A 16,304-nucleotide genomic window follows, 5' to 3' on the forward strand; every position below is an offset into this window, starting at 1 on the left:
CAGCGTGTGCTCAAGGTCACGATGGCGCCCTTGTCGTAAATAACTTTCTAAGCCTGAAACGACCAGATGACCTACATCCCTCCCAGATCATCTTTTACCAGACTGACAGGAGCTGAAGTTTACAACAGTAAGGATTGAAAATTTTCTGGCTTTTCCTTTTCTTTCCCCACAAGCTCTTCCCCCCCCTCCTCAACCAATTTACAAGTGAATTCCTTCTTTCGTCGAGTGAGAGGCTCCCAGCTAATTATACCCACTAACCAAACAAAGAGAGTGCTCAAGAGAAGAGAGACTTTAAAGTTTTGTTGGAGAGAGTTCAGTGGGGGACGCTGACTTGATACGGAGATCGACAAACTGATAATTTGGGATCGCTCGTGCTCCCGCGAGACCACACAAGACTTTCTGTTTATAGTTTGTGACTGCCTCGAACTATGGAAAAATTAACTAAGGCACATCTTTTCCATTTGTTATGCGAAGGAAACTCAAAGATACTGAAAGCAGTCAATAAGGTGGAAAAGGAAATTCGAGGGATTAAGGGGGAGCTTTCGGACGGAGCCGACGGTCTGGAGAGAGCAGCTGACACAGCTCAGCCAACAAAACTTCAAACGAGAATTCAATGTTTGGAAGTTAATCAACAGGAGGGGGAGAGAGCTAGGGACGTAAAAATTCAAAGCACCTTGGAAGAACGTGGGAAAACAGATTTAAGGAAGGAAAGCACCGAAAACCTGGAAGTCTATTCAGAGCAGGAAGTGATTTGGATCAGCAAAATAAAAAGAGTCTATTCAAAGGCGACAGCACGCAGGAAGCTTTCAGGAGATATCACTGTGCGACCAGAGGAAGAGATCAAGATTGATAAAGTATACAGAGCCTACTTAAAGGCGACTGCAAGCAAGAATCAAGTAAGAGACTTCTTTGGCCCTGACAGAAGAACAATCAGAAATACTCTACTATGGAAAAAAACACAATTTCATTTTCTGCGACCACCTGAAGGATGAGTTGAACAGTGGAATATTCTCCTGGTTTCCTGTGGGGAAGACAGCAGCAGTAACTTTTAGGACAGGACCAATATATGATGGGAACTGACTTTATATCATCTAAGACAATAATAGAATATATTCTTATAATAGATTATACTCTCATATGTATCAACAACTATTCTGCTAAGAAAGGTGGTAATAACTTCTAGATCAGGATCAATATGTGATGGGAACTGAATATGTATGCCAATATGTATGCTAAAAGAGGATGACAAACTATACTTCATATGTATTAACAAGACTGCAGCAGTAACTCTTAGGTCAGGGCCAATTTATGAAGAGGACTGACCTTATATCACTTAAGATAATAACAGAAAACATTCTTATAACAGATCATATTCTCATATGTACTAACAATCATTTTACTAAGAAAAATGGTAAAAACTTCTAGATTAGGAATAATATGTGATGGGAACTGAATATGTATGTTAAAAGAGAATGGCAAACCATATCAGCTGGTCGCTTTTTTTTCCTCTTACTTTTCTGTAAATGCTTCATATAATAATAAATAATAAAATTATTAAAAAAAAATCATAGTCCATTTCAATTTGAGGAACCTTTGTGGCAAGCTTCTCACTGCGGGGGGTGGGAGGCAGGCGCGGCCGCCAGCGGCCCAGTGCTGTGGCCTTTACGGCCCAGTACCGGACCGTAGACCAGGGGTTGAGGACCCCTGTACTAGATTAATTCAGGATCAGAGTCAAGTGAGTCTATCTTGTTTTACTGGAATGTTTCATATAAATATCCCATATACCAAGGCAAGTCTTTCAAGTTATCACACTAACAACTTTAGTTATTCATTTGTATATTGAAAAATTGTTTGAAATAGCATTTTAATTGTTAAATTTCATACTGTTATTTCAGCCATGAAGCATGATGTGGACATTAGAGCTCTGTATGCCAGAATTCAGAAGCAGCAAGGTCCAGAAGCAACTGACATCATTGTCTCACCATCGCAAACAATGATAAGACAGGTTGTATCTTAAAATGTTATAAGGTGATACTGCATGCTACATTAGGAATGTCAGTCCCCAGGTGGAACCTGGGGATCCCCCATTTTAAGGCTTCTCTCCAGTCAACAGAGATCCGTTCCCCTGGGGAAAAAGGCTCCATTGAGGTCCCTCCCTCCCAAATCCTGCCCACTCCTGGCTCCACCCCCAAAATCTCCTGGTATTTTCCTACCCAGAACTGACAGCCCTAATGCTACACTATTAAACAGTGTCAGTGTTATATTTATGTCATGAGCCTCAGGGGAGGGCAGTATACAAATGTAATAAAATAAAAAATAAAATAAATGTTTAAATGGGTTGGGTAATTGATATGGTCCAGTATCTCTGGAAACCACTTAAAATAAATGGATAATCAGTATGGACCCTTTGATGTGGGTCTCTTTGTTTTAGACCCTGCAGAATCACTATATCTTTGTTAAAGCAAGAGCAAGAGCCCAATTAGCTTCAATTCAGAAGGGGAGAGGAGGAAGCCCATTTAGGCTGGGGCTCATTTTAATTCTCCCACCTACCTTCTGTTCTAGAAAGTATATAAGAAACATGACTGTTAGCCATGTGGCTACAGAGGACCGCCCTGAGGCACCAGGTGCGTTAGGGTGATCTAGAAATATAATAATAAATTGCCAATTCTCAATATTTGTAAAAAATAATTCATTTTTACGTGGAACATAGCCATAGGATAAGTACTTGTTTAATTATGTAAATACCTGATCATGTAAAATGTCCCGTAGCTTCTCAATATTTTTAATAAAGTTGGTAATTTGTAGTTATTGTTCCTTTATCAATTTGAATCAGCTCTAAAGGAAACTCAAGCAATTTCAGTATTTCAAAAATATTATTGATCCATTTTTATCATTAAGTAAACTGATGCCAAATCACACCTGGTCTCGACAGCTTTCTCTGAGAAATTCCTGCTGCTATGGAAACATTAAGGTGTTGCAAATTGAAATCATCCGTGAGAGACCAGTGACCATTCTATGTGCAAAGTATCCTTGAGAGAACTTTGCCTGTCTTTGCATTGTGTGGCATTTCCTGAGTATTTTCCCTATTAATAATTATAATTAATTGATTTCTTAGGCAAACAGTTCTGTGAATTAACTTACTTTGTATCATCAAAGTTGTATGGAAAGTTGTATGAATTAGAATCACACAGAGTTGGAAGAGACCAGAAAGGCCGATCCAGCCCCTCACCTTCTTGGGGACATAAAAATCACACATTACTGATACGTGTTCATCCAATCTCCTAAAAACTTTTGAAGTAGACTCCACCATCCGCTAAGGCAGGATATTCCATCTATGAGCAAACAGCCCTCATCATCAGAAAATGCTTTCTGATATTTCACTGGAACCTCCTTTCCATAATCCTTTGCTCGTAGTCCTTGTTTCTAAAGGTGTGGTAAAAAAGTTGCCTACTCTTCATTGTGTCTACCTGTTACACACTTGTCATATAGCCCCTTGCTCCCCTCTTCTCCAAGCTACACATTCCCAACTCTCTCAGCCTCTCCTCATAAGGCATGGACTCCAATGCCTCAACCATTCTAGTTGTCCTACTCTGAACACGTTGAAACTTGTTAATATCCTTCTTGAACTGCAACACCCAGAACAGGACATAATATTCCAAATGAGGTCTAATCAATGTGGGATAGAGTGGTATTATAACTTCCCTTGCTCTAGATCGGTATGGTGGGAAGTCATGGAAGAAACCCAGGGGTAGAGGTTGTCTCCCCCCACCCAAAAAAGTTGTGCTTATTTTTCTATCAACTTTAAACCTATTCTTCAGTTTTAGCAATATAAATGGCATAATTTATCACTCAGATACCATATACAATTGTATCAATTGATACATGTCTACAATTTAAAAGTATAAATGCTTTACTTTTCTACCAACAAACGTGCCATCTTACCATGAGATTATTGCCAACTACTGCATACTCTGCTCTCTTAACATTCTGTGCTCATTCTAAAAGGTAAAATATTTATAGTTTTTTTTCAGTGCTCCCCAAAATTCCTCAATTCTTCAATTGGAAAAACTGAAAGAAGACTGTTCAAACTGAATTTTTCTGAGCCCCTGTCATTTGGATTAGATGTCCTACTTAGCCTTATAGACACTAGACACAGGAGAAAACATAATTCTTCACCTTCATGAAAGTGCTCCTGGTACAGCCAGTTTTAAAGGGTGTGTTCACTTACAGGATAATCACTAAGCCATCCTAAAGAGTAACATACATCAAGACCACTGAAATGATTGAAGAGTGTAATTCTGGGCTTCAGATGATGCGGTCAGTTTCTGGAATAGCCCTGCACAAAACACAAATCATTAAGCAGAACAGAAATCATGAGCTCGGTGGTGTGGCCTGCAAAACAGAATGCGAGCTATAGATTCCCTCTTCTACCCAGTGAAGAAAATAACAGACTGGTCAAAGTTCCAGTTTGCCAGCCCTCAATAAGGAGAGTTTCGCAGATCTTTGCCCCCCCCCCCACGGATCTTTTTGCTGATTGCATTTTCCATTGTCACCACCAGAGGTCAGAAAAGAACTGTTGATCAAGGCTACTAGTGCTAATGTGCAATCTTTCTCTTACATTTACTTATCTCCTGTTCTAGTTTACTCGAAACATAGGAGAAATTCCTGGAAATTACTTAATTGGCACTTCTGTCTCCAGAAGGGTATTCTTTCTGGTTTTTATCATTCAATTTAAGTGTGGATCAACTGTGGAGTTTATTTAGGTGCAGATGAACCACAAAAGCATACAAGTGGAATAATTTTTTAAAGAGATTTGCCTGTACATGGAAGATTATGAATCACCTGTCAAACTGAAGGGAATCAAAAGAGAAAGTAATGTCTGTTTACAGCAACAAAGTAAAGAAAATAATAAAAGTATGAAATAACTAGATTTTATTCTTAAAATATAAACATGTGAGTAGACACTAAAATAAAATTACTGAAATGAAATCCTGAAATTAGACATTTGGTTCCCTTGTAAACTCATGACTCTGATATGGAAGAAAATCTCTCCTTTTTACACTCTTCAACTTCTCTCTAACAGCTTCACTTAGTGTTTTCTCTTCTCTCTCTAAACCTAAGATGTTCCTCCCCTCCCAAGCAAAATGTTCCCTGCCACCTATTCTTTTCAAATATACATGAATCCTGTCTACTGTAAGGTTACAGGGTGTTTCTGTTGTTTTGTTTTAATTCTACAGCAGCAATGCTGAGTGGTTGGAGTTATACCAGTTCTCAGTCTGCTCCAACCTGAAAGTAATGTCATTGTTAGTAGCCAGTCTTCTCCTCACTTTGAGAGATTGTCTCTAGTCAGCAACCCATAGATGCCCTTCAATAATATTGCACTAATATAGCAATTATGCTGACCAGCAAATATAAACTCTAGACCACAAGGGTAAGTCAAAAAGTATTGCCACAAAATCAAAGAAACCTTTATAAAATAAAAAAGATCAAATTGTGAAGCTATTATTTCTTGACATGTCCTCCTTTTACTGTATGTCTATTCATTTATCTCTAACCCTTTCCCCGCAAATTCAGCACTCTTCGATTGGCACCATATCAAAATGGCAGTTTTGCCATCCTGGAGGGCCTCATATTGTGTGTGTTTTTTTAATGTTCTGAAGGGGCAAGATCAGGGCCATAGGGTGGATGAGGTAAATTTTCCCAGTGAACTTCTCATAGGACAGCCCTTGCTACCCTGGAAGAATGAGCAGGTGCATTGCTGTGATGGAAAAAATTCCTCAGTGCAACTTTCCTGGCCTTTTTCTTACCAAAACAGTTGTGAGTTTTCTTAAAATGTCTTCATAACAATCATGTGAAAAACATTTTGTTGGACTAAACATTTTGTTTGATATAAATATTTTAATAAACTTGTGTATGTATGACCTAGAACCCTAGAACATACTTTTTGACTTACCCTTATATTATGTCAGCTGCCTCTGAGAATGACCAAATTAACTACTAGCTTCTCTCTCCACCTAAATGCAGGGATGCATAGCCTTGGGATAATAGGACCTCCAGTAAGGTGCCACTAATCTCATCAATTCCCAATCTCTTCTTCACTGTCACACCTGTGAAACTCAGTTAATGATCACTAAAAGCATGCTCCAACCTAGCAATTTCCTATCCTGTAATCCTAGTACATCTCTGTTACAACCCCAGTAGAGCAATCATGGTTATTGTTTGGTGTCAGGGAAACTTCCAAGGTTCCACCCTGGGCTTTGTCCTCCTTCCAGACAAACCTGCCTTCTAGTTTCTTTGTCAAAAAGCACATCAAGAACATTGTTCTAGGGCAAGCATGTCACCCTTAGCATAAGGTTAAATTTTTCTAGCACCTGTGTGTGTGCTTCTTGGTGTCTTGTATATGCCACCTGCTTATGTGTTGGCTACTTTCCATCTCCAAGATGCTGGTCATCTTGGTTGGTTCCACAGACGACTTCTCCACATCAGGATGGTAAAAATAGCTTCCTCATATATCGATATATGCCTTTCCTTAGCTTAATTTCTCTGTGTAGGTTTCAAAAGTTTGATGTGTTTGCTTGTATTTGCTCTTTTAAGTTCCTCTTTAATAAAAACAACATTCAGTTATTCTGAATATGTTTATTTAGAGTCTCTGAAGGGAATATCCCCATAAACACTGGTGGTGAGTCGGTTGTTATCTGTTTCGCATGGCTAACATTTGCCCAGTCAATTCTTTAATACCTAATTTGGGCAACATTATTGCATTGGGGTGACACTTCAGCATTCCACTGAAATTCTACAGTAAAACAGATTTTCAGGAAAATAGAGTTTCAGCTTCACACTCGTGTGATGATGTCACTTCTGAGTTGATGCCAGAACTGATACTATGGCATCAAAATTGCAATGATTAACATGTCTCTGACATCCAAAATCTCCCACTGATTGGCAGTACTGGGTGGCTGAACCTGTGAATATTCCATAATTGATATTGGATGTGGACTGTGACATGTCCAGTACTCCTTACGGGGCAGTACAGTTAGTACGTTGGACAGGTCGGATCCCTCTGTATCCTTCCTGTCTTCTGTTCTGCTGCAGTCTTTTTGTTTACCAAGAATACTAACCCCAGGGACTTCCTTCCTTTTGGCTGCTAACGTCTTTTCCACTTGTTTGTGTTTTCTCTGTCTCTCTCTCTCTCTGCAATCTGTATGAGGACAAGATATGCTCTCAGACTTTCTTTCAATCCAAGGCTTATATAGTTGGCTAATATGCCTATTACCTTTTCTCGGTCAGTATGGATTTCTCTAACAATAAGCAGTATCAATTTCTTTTCTAAAGCAATTAGCTTTGTGTGGACTTCATTCTAAAAGCAGTCTCCCCTGTTTGCTAGTGTATAGCCAGCTCTTGCTAACAATTAAAACAGCAGGTTAACAAATATCACCGGGAGAACACATAAGCACTAATTATTTAAGAATGATGCGTATGCTGTAGGATAAACAGGCCTCAAAAAGCCATTGACAGGCAGGAGGGCATAGATGGCCCCTGAATGAAGACGCTTCCACCTTTGTTGAATTGGCATAACCGGCCACAGCTTTTATTTTAATACCAGGAGTGTTGGTATGGGCATAGGGGAGAGCCTGTCCAGTGGTCCTCCGACCACCCCCGCACTAGCTTTCCTAGTGGCCACCTAAGGAGTCCCCCCCTTTCCCCAGGCGGGAGAAACGGCTCCTTGGCCACTAGGGAACTTACCTGGGAAGTGCCTCACCTGAGGTACCGCAGGGAGTGCACACCTCCATTGGTCCAACCTCGGGCCACCCGGCTACATGAAGTCCCCCCTGCCTTCTCCACGAAGGGTCAGGACTGTCATGCCCAGCCACCTCTTAAGAGGTCCCAGCCTGGGGAGTCGGGCCACAAGCCGTACTCCCCCCCAAAAGCTCAGGCTCCCCCTATACCATCCTGCCAGCTGTGACAATAAACTTGACGCCTAACCATAACATAACAAGCGCAACTAATACTTTTTCCCAGGGAGGGTGGGAGGGAAGGCCTGCGTCGAACGCTGCTCCGGGCGGCAAAGAGGCTGGGCTACACCACGTGGCGCTATTTATAACCCGCCTGTGGTCCCCGCCCCGCACAGCCGGCGTCGGGCCATTCTTTTACGTGCCTGCTGGCATATCATGACCCCGCACCTCTTCATTTTCGGTGCCTGCTCCTCCACCCGTCAACGAGCGGCTCTGGTGAGTCAGGGCCTTTATTTCTCTTAAAATACAGGACAGTTTCTTCATTACATTTCTTAAACAGTTCCAAAACAAATACATAGGATCATTTGTTAGAGAAATAATTGAAGAATACTTTTATAATGGATGTAACTAATATCTTGACAACATCACAAATGAATTAAGTAATTGCAAATACAACCATTTTAAGAATGACTGTTTTTCTATGTTCAGGTGAATATGAATAGCTCTTTACTGGCTCTTACTTGCGGAACAGACCAGGTAAGCAGTTGATAATGCAAAAAAAATTTAGTTACCATAATCATTGCTAATGATCAATTTAGATGCTAATGCTCCCCAACAGCCTTGAGCACTGCCCAGCCTGCTGCTCCACCTGGCTGTAGGTGGTGGTGAGGCAGCGGCAGTGAGGTGGTGGTGATGGTAGCCAAGTGGATGGTGACTACGTGGCGGTGGTGGCAGCAAGGCAGCAGCCAAACCCAGGCCACGGAGCCCCAGCCCCAAGGCCACTGTGCACTCACCACACCATCTTCGAAGTACAAGGTAAGGGGCATGGGGCTACCTCTCCACGAGCCCATCACCTCCCCCCATTGCACTGCTAGCACCCACTGCATTTATTGCATTGGCAGGCTTTTTCAATAATACATTTAAAAATACAATAATGGCTACTAAATTGTGAATGAATTTGTCAAAGACCCCAGAGGTTGTTTGTTTTGATAATTCATTGAACTTTTAGGTAACTGGTGTAAAATGCAGCTGCAAGGGTCCTCACTAGGTCGTCTTGGAGGGCCCATGCCCAGCCTATGCCACAGTAGTTGCATTGGTTGCCTGTAGCTTCCGGATAAAGTTGAAGGTTTTGGTTTTAACCTTCGAGGCTATACGTGGTCTGCCTATCTGAGGGACCGTTTATCTCCTTATGCTCCCTGCAGAGCTCTTCGCTCTGTGGGTACGAATCTGCTGGTTATCCCAGGGCGCCGGTAAGTATGCCTAGCCTCAACCAGGGCCAGGGCCTTTTTGATCCTGTCCCCGACCTGGTGGAATGAGTTCCTGGAAGAGCTGAGGGCCCTGATGGAGCTCTCAAGGTTCCGCAGGGCCTGTAAGATGGAGCTCTTCTGCTAGGTATTTGGTTGAAACTGGAGTAGTAAGATCAGGACCCTCCCCTTTGTACCCATGTATCTGCAGGCCCCCAGGCCAAACTTCATCTGTGATTATCTATCAGTGCAATAGCAACTCCTGCTCAGAAGGCTGAAGTTCACATGGGAAAGTAGACTGTGGACTGTGCTGCCATCAATTGACTGTATTGGGGTTTTTATGCTGGTTTATGCTTCTTATGCAAACCACCATGAGCCGGGAGTAGCGGTCGATAAATATAAATCTTTAACAGCTCCTTAACAGGGGGGAGTGACTGCCTGCCTTCCATCCGTTTCTCCCTCCCCTTCTCTCTTCTTCCTTCATTTTTCCTCCCATCCTTCCCTTCTTTCCTTCCTTCCTTCCTTCCCTTTTTTCTCCCCTCCCTTCCGTTCTCCCCTGTCCTTCCTTTCTTTCCCCCCTCCCTCCCTCCCTCCCTCCCTCCCTCCCTCCAAACCCAAGACTTCAAAGCATTACACTCCACCCTCGCACCATGCTACTGCATGTTTTTTTTTCCAGCTACAACGGGCCTAGTAATAATAATAATTTTTTAAAAGTACAGGGAATACTTGATTTTATCTTGGGTGGGTTGTAATGCTCAATTTCAGTACAAAGATTAGTGTTGTGCTACAGAATCCTTCGCTGATTCATACCATAAGCCAACCTGGAGAAGAAGATCCTCCTACAACTGGGGGAAGACTTAGCACAATTTACAATAATTTTTTCCAATTATTATCTGCTGTCACTTGTAGTATGCTGAGCCCTTTCTGGTCTGAGCCTAAATACCTCCACATTTTACTGATATGGTTCTAAATAGCTATAGTTATTGTATCCCTATTGTAGCTATAGTTATTGAATAAAACCAACAGTGATCCCCCTGTGTAGATCTTGTTTTAATATGCCCTTAATGTTTAGACCAGAATGTACAGGGGCATAATGCTATGTCAATTAGCTAGCATCTATTAAAGTGGATGACAGGTGTCAGATATTTTCAGTTAATTATACAGTGTGCTTGATATCAAATATTGATTGTTGCTGCATGTCACGTAATGGCAAATACTGACTAGTATGTCATAATGTTATAGAAAGAACTCTGCTGAATCAGACCAAGGAACCATCTTGTACTTTAGATCCTAATAGGCAGCCAGGTGCTTTCAGAAAACCCACAGATTAAAAGCATCACATACTGAGAGCCAGTGTGGTTTAGTGGTAAGGCATATATCTCCCTAAATGTGCCTATCCCCTTTTATAAATCACATTCATTGACACCAAATTTCATATATTAATCACAACTACATAGTTTATAGAATATATGTTTGGATAAAATTTTACTTACAAAGATGAAAAATACTAAATTAATACATTTGACTTAAGCTAGAATAAGAAGAAAAAGAAGCATTGGTTCTTATATGTCACTTTTCTCTACCAGAAGGAGTCCCAAAATGGCTTACAGTCTCCTTCCCTTTTTTCTCCTCACAACAGACACCCTGTGAGGTGGGTGAGGCTGAGAGAGCCCTGATACTACTGCTCATTCAGAACAGATTGATCAGTGCTGTGGCGAGCCAATACTGCATTCCTAAACAGGAAAAAAAATGCCCCAGGCAGCTCAGTATCACGGCGCTATGCTGTGGAGCCGCCTAGAGCATTTCATGCTCCTCCCAGGACACCATAGTCAGCCCAGGGTATGGGGAAGAGCCAGATGTAGAAGGCCTCACTCTTCCCGACCTGGGCCAATATAGGCCCCAATGGTGCCTGCGGCAGGGAAGGGAACACCGTACAAATCTACGTTCCTTGCTGCGGGGCAAACGAGGGCCTGATTGGAGCCAGGCCAGGCTTGCGATGTCATCTGGAAGCGGGAATTAGCCCCACTGCCAGACAGGTACTGGCCTGGCCTTTTTCACTCATGCGGAAAAGGTCCCGCTGACCCTCTGAGGATGGGATAGAGCAAGGGCTCAGTTTACTGCACAGCATCCTGATCTGAGGCACTGCATGCTCCCATGTATATGGAATGCATCCAGGATCTTGTGGCTTCTACCTCTGAACTATATATATATATTTCAGATATACTCGTGCATCAGGATTCCTAAACCACTTGTAGCTGCCCAGTGTAAAAAAAATAAAAAAAAATCCTTGTATGTGAGCTAAATGACTTTTTAGTTCTCTTACGTGTGTGTTTCTGCTTCTTAAACTATGGATTAAGAAAAGCTGCCTCACAGTTTTTGTACACTTCTGTAAGTGCACCTCTGTAAGGGCTTTTGTTAACTGAAAATATCCCTCCTGGTTAACTGATAAAACCGATAACAGTCTCATCTATCACTTGCTTAGTCCCTGCTTTTACAGGATGGCATCAAAAGAACTAGAAGCCTTAATACAACCATTCATTGGCCATGGAGGTCAGCTTGCAGACTGTTCCAAGCTGTATATGTTCAACACATAACCTGAATATTGCAAGTGTAGCTCCAGTTTTACAAGAAGCGTGTGAAAACAGCAACCCACTTTTATTCATCTGTAAATTTTTATTTCCTACAGCTTAGAGGAACTGTTAAATGTCAAAAGGAAAAAAATTGAAATATTAAAGGCAGACTTTGAAATCCATCAAAAGAATATGGGAGCAAAATGAAGGTGTTTGCTAGTCAGCAAAATATTTTGAAAAATGTGCCTGTTGTAACATCACAAGATATAGCTACATTTTCATTTAATGTTATCAAAGGTAGACATGCCAATGCCTATGGATTTCTCCAGAATAAAGACAGTATCTCCTCCAAGTTGTCTGTTTCAATTGCATTTACATCCTTTTTACACTGCTAGAACAGTCAGGGCTTACGTATATGCCTGTTTTTGTTTTTTTAATAAGGCGACAGCTTTTCTCAGTATGTTACACCGTATTATTAAAGACTACTAAACTTTTTTTTTGCTGTTCCTGTCTCTTTTTATATGTCTGCCTTTTCTTGCTTGCTAACACCAAAGACTGATATTAATGGAAAACCCATTAAAAAGCCTATTATCCTATGAAGAAAAAGTGAATGCACTCAAGTGTGAAAAGAAGACTTATTGATCAATTTCTAGCTAAACCTGACTTGTCTGACACTTTGCAACAGTGGAATGTGTTTTTATTGCATGGCCAGGTAGTTCAGATTTCCGGTCATTTTTGTAAAGGCTCTTTTTATAACGTGGATAAAATTTTATCACACAGCTATGAAAAGAAAATTAGCTTTCATAACTCACATTGGAATTTGAAGAAACTGCTTCTATAATTTTTTAAAACATTATCAAACTTAATGCACCTGTTCTGACAAATTAGTGTTTGTCTTTTCTCCTCCCCCTTTAATTAACCAGAAGATTTATTGATCCCCCCCCCCTCCTTTTTCCCAGAAAGAAGAAAATTCTTTGGCCATCAGTGAATATTTCCAGAAAAATGAAAAGCCACCTTCAATTTTAAATTAATTGCTATTACGCAAGTTGAATATATTTCGCAGACATTTTATCAGCACATCCACTCTAGTGAATACAAAATTGTCTGCAAGAATATTGCGCTGGGCTGACTTTCTTCTGACCGTTCTACAATGTATTGGACTGAGAGTTTAGTATCTGGGCAGTACTTTTGAGTGTGTGGGAAATGCTAGCTATGAGTGAAGTATTACTACATCTTAGAAAATAATAGTTTAGATTACATCCACCATCTTGGTTTGCAAGCTACATGAACTAGAATTAACATTAAATTACAATATGAAGAGAAAAGATATATAATGCAAAACCATTTTCAGTGCCTCTGCAATTGTATGTTTTAGTTTAAATTAAAAGGAGTTACATTTCTGTTTGAATCTTGGAAAATAATTTATAAATATCCTGATTACAGTTTTGTTATAACTTAGAAACTATTAAAGGTGTTTTAAAAAGATATTCCTGGTCTTTGTACTTTTATCGTTAAATATCCTTACTAAATATCTATGCTAAAGTTCTTAAGGATTTCTTGTGCACAAAGATAGTCACATTAAATTTGGATAATAGAAACTGCAAAACATACAAAAAAATCACATTTTGAAACCACTTAAAATCACCCCTAAACACATACACATCATTAAAACAATTAAAAACAATGCTAAAATACATACAGACATTTTAAAAACCTTGTATAGGTGCTTGGCTCTTGTGACCATTTCCTGCATTGTGCAGGGGGTTGGACTAGATGACCCTGGAGGTATCTTTCAATTCTATGATTCTATTAACATTGGTCAGGAAGGAGGGAACACCAAAATGGAACAAAAAATGTTTCATCTACTGGTAGAGGATGGCAACAGAAGGAGAGAAGTGAATCTCCCGTTGAGAGGGTTCTAGAAGTGTCGGTACCATTTTTGAAATGGACCTCTCCTTGGTTGCTCTCCCAAATCTTAGAAGGCAGGGATACCCAAAGCAGGTCTTCCAAAAATGACTATAGTGTTTGTACACGTTCATAAGTGATTAGGAAGCCAAGTGTTGGTTCCAAACCATGGGCATGCACCTGTCAGAAATATCTTACAGTTACCTAGAAAAGGATGCAGTCGACTAACCAGTTGAAACCTGTAAAACACACTTTGTCACAACTGCCACCCTCTTAGCCAGCAATAGGACCAAGTCCAAGAACTCCCTGTCTATGAACTTGTTCTTTCAAGGGAAATTCAGATATATCAGTATTTTTTAACAGTTTGGTTCAGTTCCAATTCAGTTCCAAAACTGGTATGGTAGCCATTTTGAATAAGGTGTCAAAAGTTCCATATGCGTTTCATGTACATCAATATAACAAAATTTTAAAATTAATACAATTTCAAATATTATGAAACATCAAGTTGAAGTTGAGTGCAGACAACTCACTCCCTACCTGATTGGCCCTCCCTGGGGCTGTGCTGCTAACAGGGAGAGAGACCTCTGCCAGTGAGGACCAATCTGTAAATTGCACTCTGTAAATGTCAACCAATTAGTTCAAATTGTGTACAACTCTCCTTGTTATGCTGATGACGTAGTGTGTACTGTTATGAACCCAAAAGCATCAATTCCCCCTCTCCTGGAACTACTGAAAGACTTTGGGCATTATTCAGGGTACAGAATAAATAAAGATAAAACAAAAATCGTTTTACAGGGAGCCACAGATCTTGATGTGCAAAATATCAACCGAAAAACCGGATGTGAGACAAATCCCAAATGGGTGAAATATCTGGGAATCTACCTAGACAAAGACTTCCAAGAACTCTTCACTGGTAACTATGAAAGACTATGGAAGACTATGCAACTGGATATCAAAAGATGGAACGAGTCAAAACTGTCCTGGTCAGCTCGAATGGCCACGGTCAAGATGAACTTGTTGCCCAAATTCAACTTTTTGTTCCAAATGTTACCAATAGTGATCCAGGAGAAAACACTAAGAAAATGGCAATCAGTGATTAACAAATTTATCTGGAGTAGGAAAAGGCCAAGAGTTGCTTTTAAAATACTTCAAGATGTGAAGGAGAGAGGAGGCCAAGGTGTTCCCAATCTAAAACTATACAAAGATGCAGCAGCACTTACATACATAGTGGACTGGATTCGGAATTGGTATTTGAAAGAAAAACCATGGGTAACAGTTTCCATGAAAAACTATGGCCAGCAGGAAAACAAAAACAAAAAGCAGTAGCAAACACCTGGACTAGTGGGCTCTTGAATGTATGGTCAAGATATAATAAGAGACTATCCCCAACACCATCAATATCGAAATCGCCAATTGAGGCATATTTTGGGAAAGCCCAACAGAAAAGGTTGACTTGTCTCCAGTACAAAGACTTAATATCAAAAACTGGCAAGTTCAAGGACATACAAACAATAAAGAAAGAAGGAGTAGAAATTCAATGGTTAGAGTACAACCAACTAGTATCTAGATTCAAAGCAGAGTTTCAGCAACCGTTAAATCTAGAGGCTCCAATACCAGAGTTTGAAAACTTAGTAATCCAAGATAAACCACATTTACAGGGCCAAATATATAAACTGTTATTAAGGTATGAGACAGAAATGGAACGGGTTAAGCCATGTATGACCAAATGGATGCAAAATATTGAGATTAATGTGACAATGGAACAATGGGAGTTAGTATGGTCTAGAATACCAAAGTATACTAACAGTCAAATACTTAAAGAAAATTGGTATAAAATGTTTTATAGGTGGTATGTAACACCAAAAGTGATCGCTAAAATTGCCAAAAAATGTAACAACAAATGTTGGAAATGTGATGATAAAGTAGGTTCTTTTTTTCATATGTGGTGGAGATGTGAAAAAGTCTATAAGTTTTGGGCAAAAATACATACTATTATGCAAAAAATGTGGGGTCTTAGATTTCCTATGAAAGCGGAAGCTATGTTATTAAGTGTTCCTCCACAGTGCCTCCCAACCCACACACAGAGTTTCTTCTTCTACGCGACGACGGCAGCAAGACTAGAATTGGCCAAGAAATGGAAAACGCAAGAACTACCCTCGACAGAAGACTGGCTGAATAAACTAGCTGACTTTGCCAAGATGGCTAAACTGACACTAATAGTTAACGGAAGAACAGAAGAGGCCTTTCAAGAACAATGGGGCCCTTACCTGAACTATTTAAGAAAATAATACAAAGGGGATTGAAACGGGGAACTAAGTGTATTAAATGAAGAGCATAACCCTCCTTTTTTCTGTACTGACAATGTAGATTGCATGTATTTCACTGTCTCTAACTCTGGAAAATAAAAATAAAAAATTTTCTATAAAAAAAAAATTGTCTACAACAGTGGTCCCCAACCTGCGGGTTGCGGCCCGGCGCCGGGGCGCGAAGGCCATGGCACCGGGCCGCAGCTCCCTCTCCCCGCCCCCCCCCGCAGTAAAAAACTTCCCAGGCCGCAAGCTTGCGGCCCGGGAAGCTACTTACTGCGGGGGGGCGGGAAGAGGGAATCAGGGCCGGGCTGCGCCCGTGCAGGC

At 40.6% G+C, this 16,304-nt stretch overlaps 1 protein-coding gene across 4 annotated transcripts in view; it reads left to right on the forward strand.

Annotated features, from left to right (window-relative positions):
• The window catches only part of DCDC1 (doublecortin domain containing 1), a 396,547-nt gene extending 383,885 nt beyond the window's left edge, over positions 1 to 12,662 (forward strand). For 3 of the 4 annotated variants that reach the window (XM_077321952.1, XM_077321953.1, XM_077321954.1), the window contains 3 exons: positions 1,896 to 2,005; positions 8,442 to 8,489; positions 11,679 to 11,859. In XM_077321952.1, coding sequence (XP_077178067.1) covers positions 1,896 to 2,005; positions 8,442 to 8,489; positions 11,679 to 11,795 — 275 coding nt within the window. In that variant the 3' untranslated portion in view covers positions 11,796 to 11,859. Of the gene's footprint in view, positions 1 to 1,895; positions 2,006 to 8,441; positions 8,490 to 11,678; positions 11,860 to 11,882 lie in introns of those variants that run through there. The other variant, XM_077321955.1, reaches the window with a different exon arrangement.
• Positions 12,663 to 16,304: the final 3,642 nt, after the last annotated feature.

This window comes from Paroedura picta, chromosome 2, assembly GCF_049243985.1.
Source record: "Paroedura picta isolate Pp20150507F chromosome 2, Ppicta_v3.0, whole genome shotgun sequence".
Taxonomy (NCBI): Eukaryota; Metazoa; Chordata; class Lepidosauria; order Squamata; family Gekkonidae; genus Paroedura; species Paroedura picta.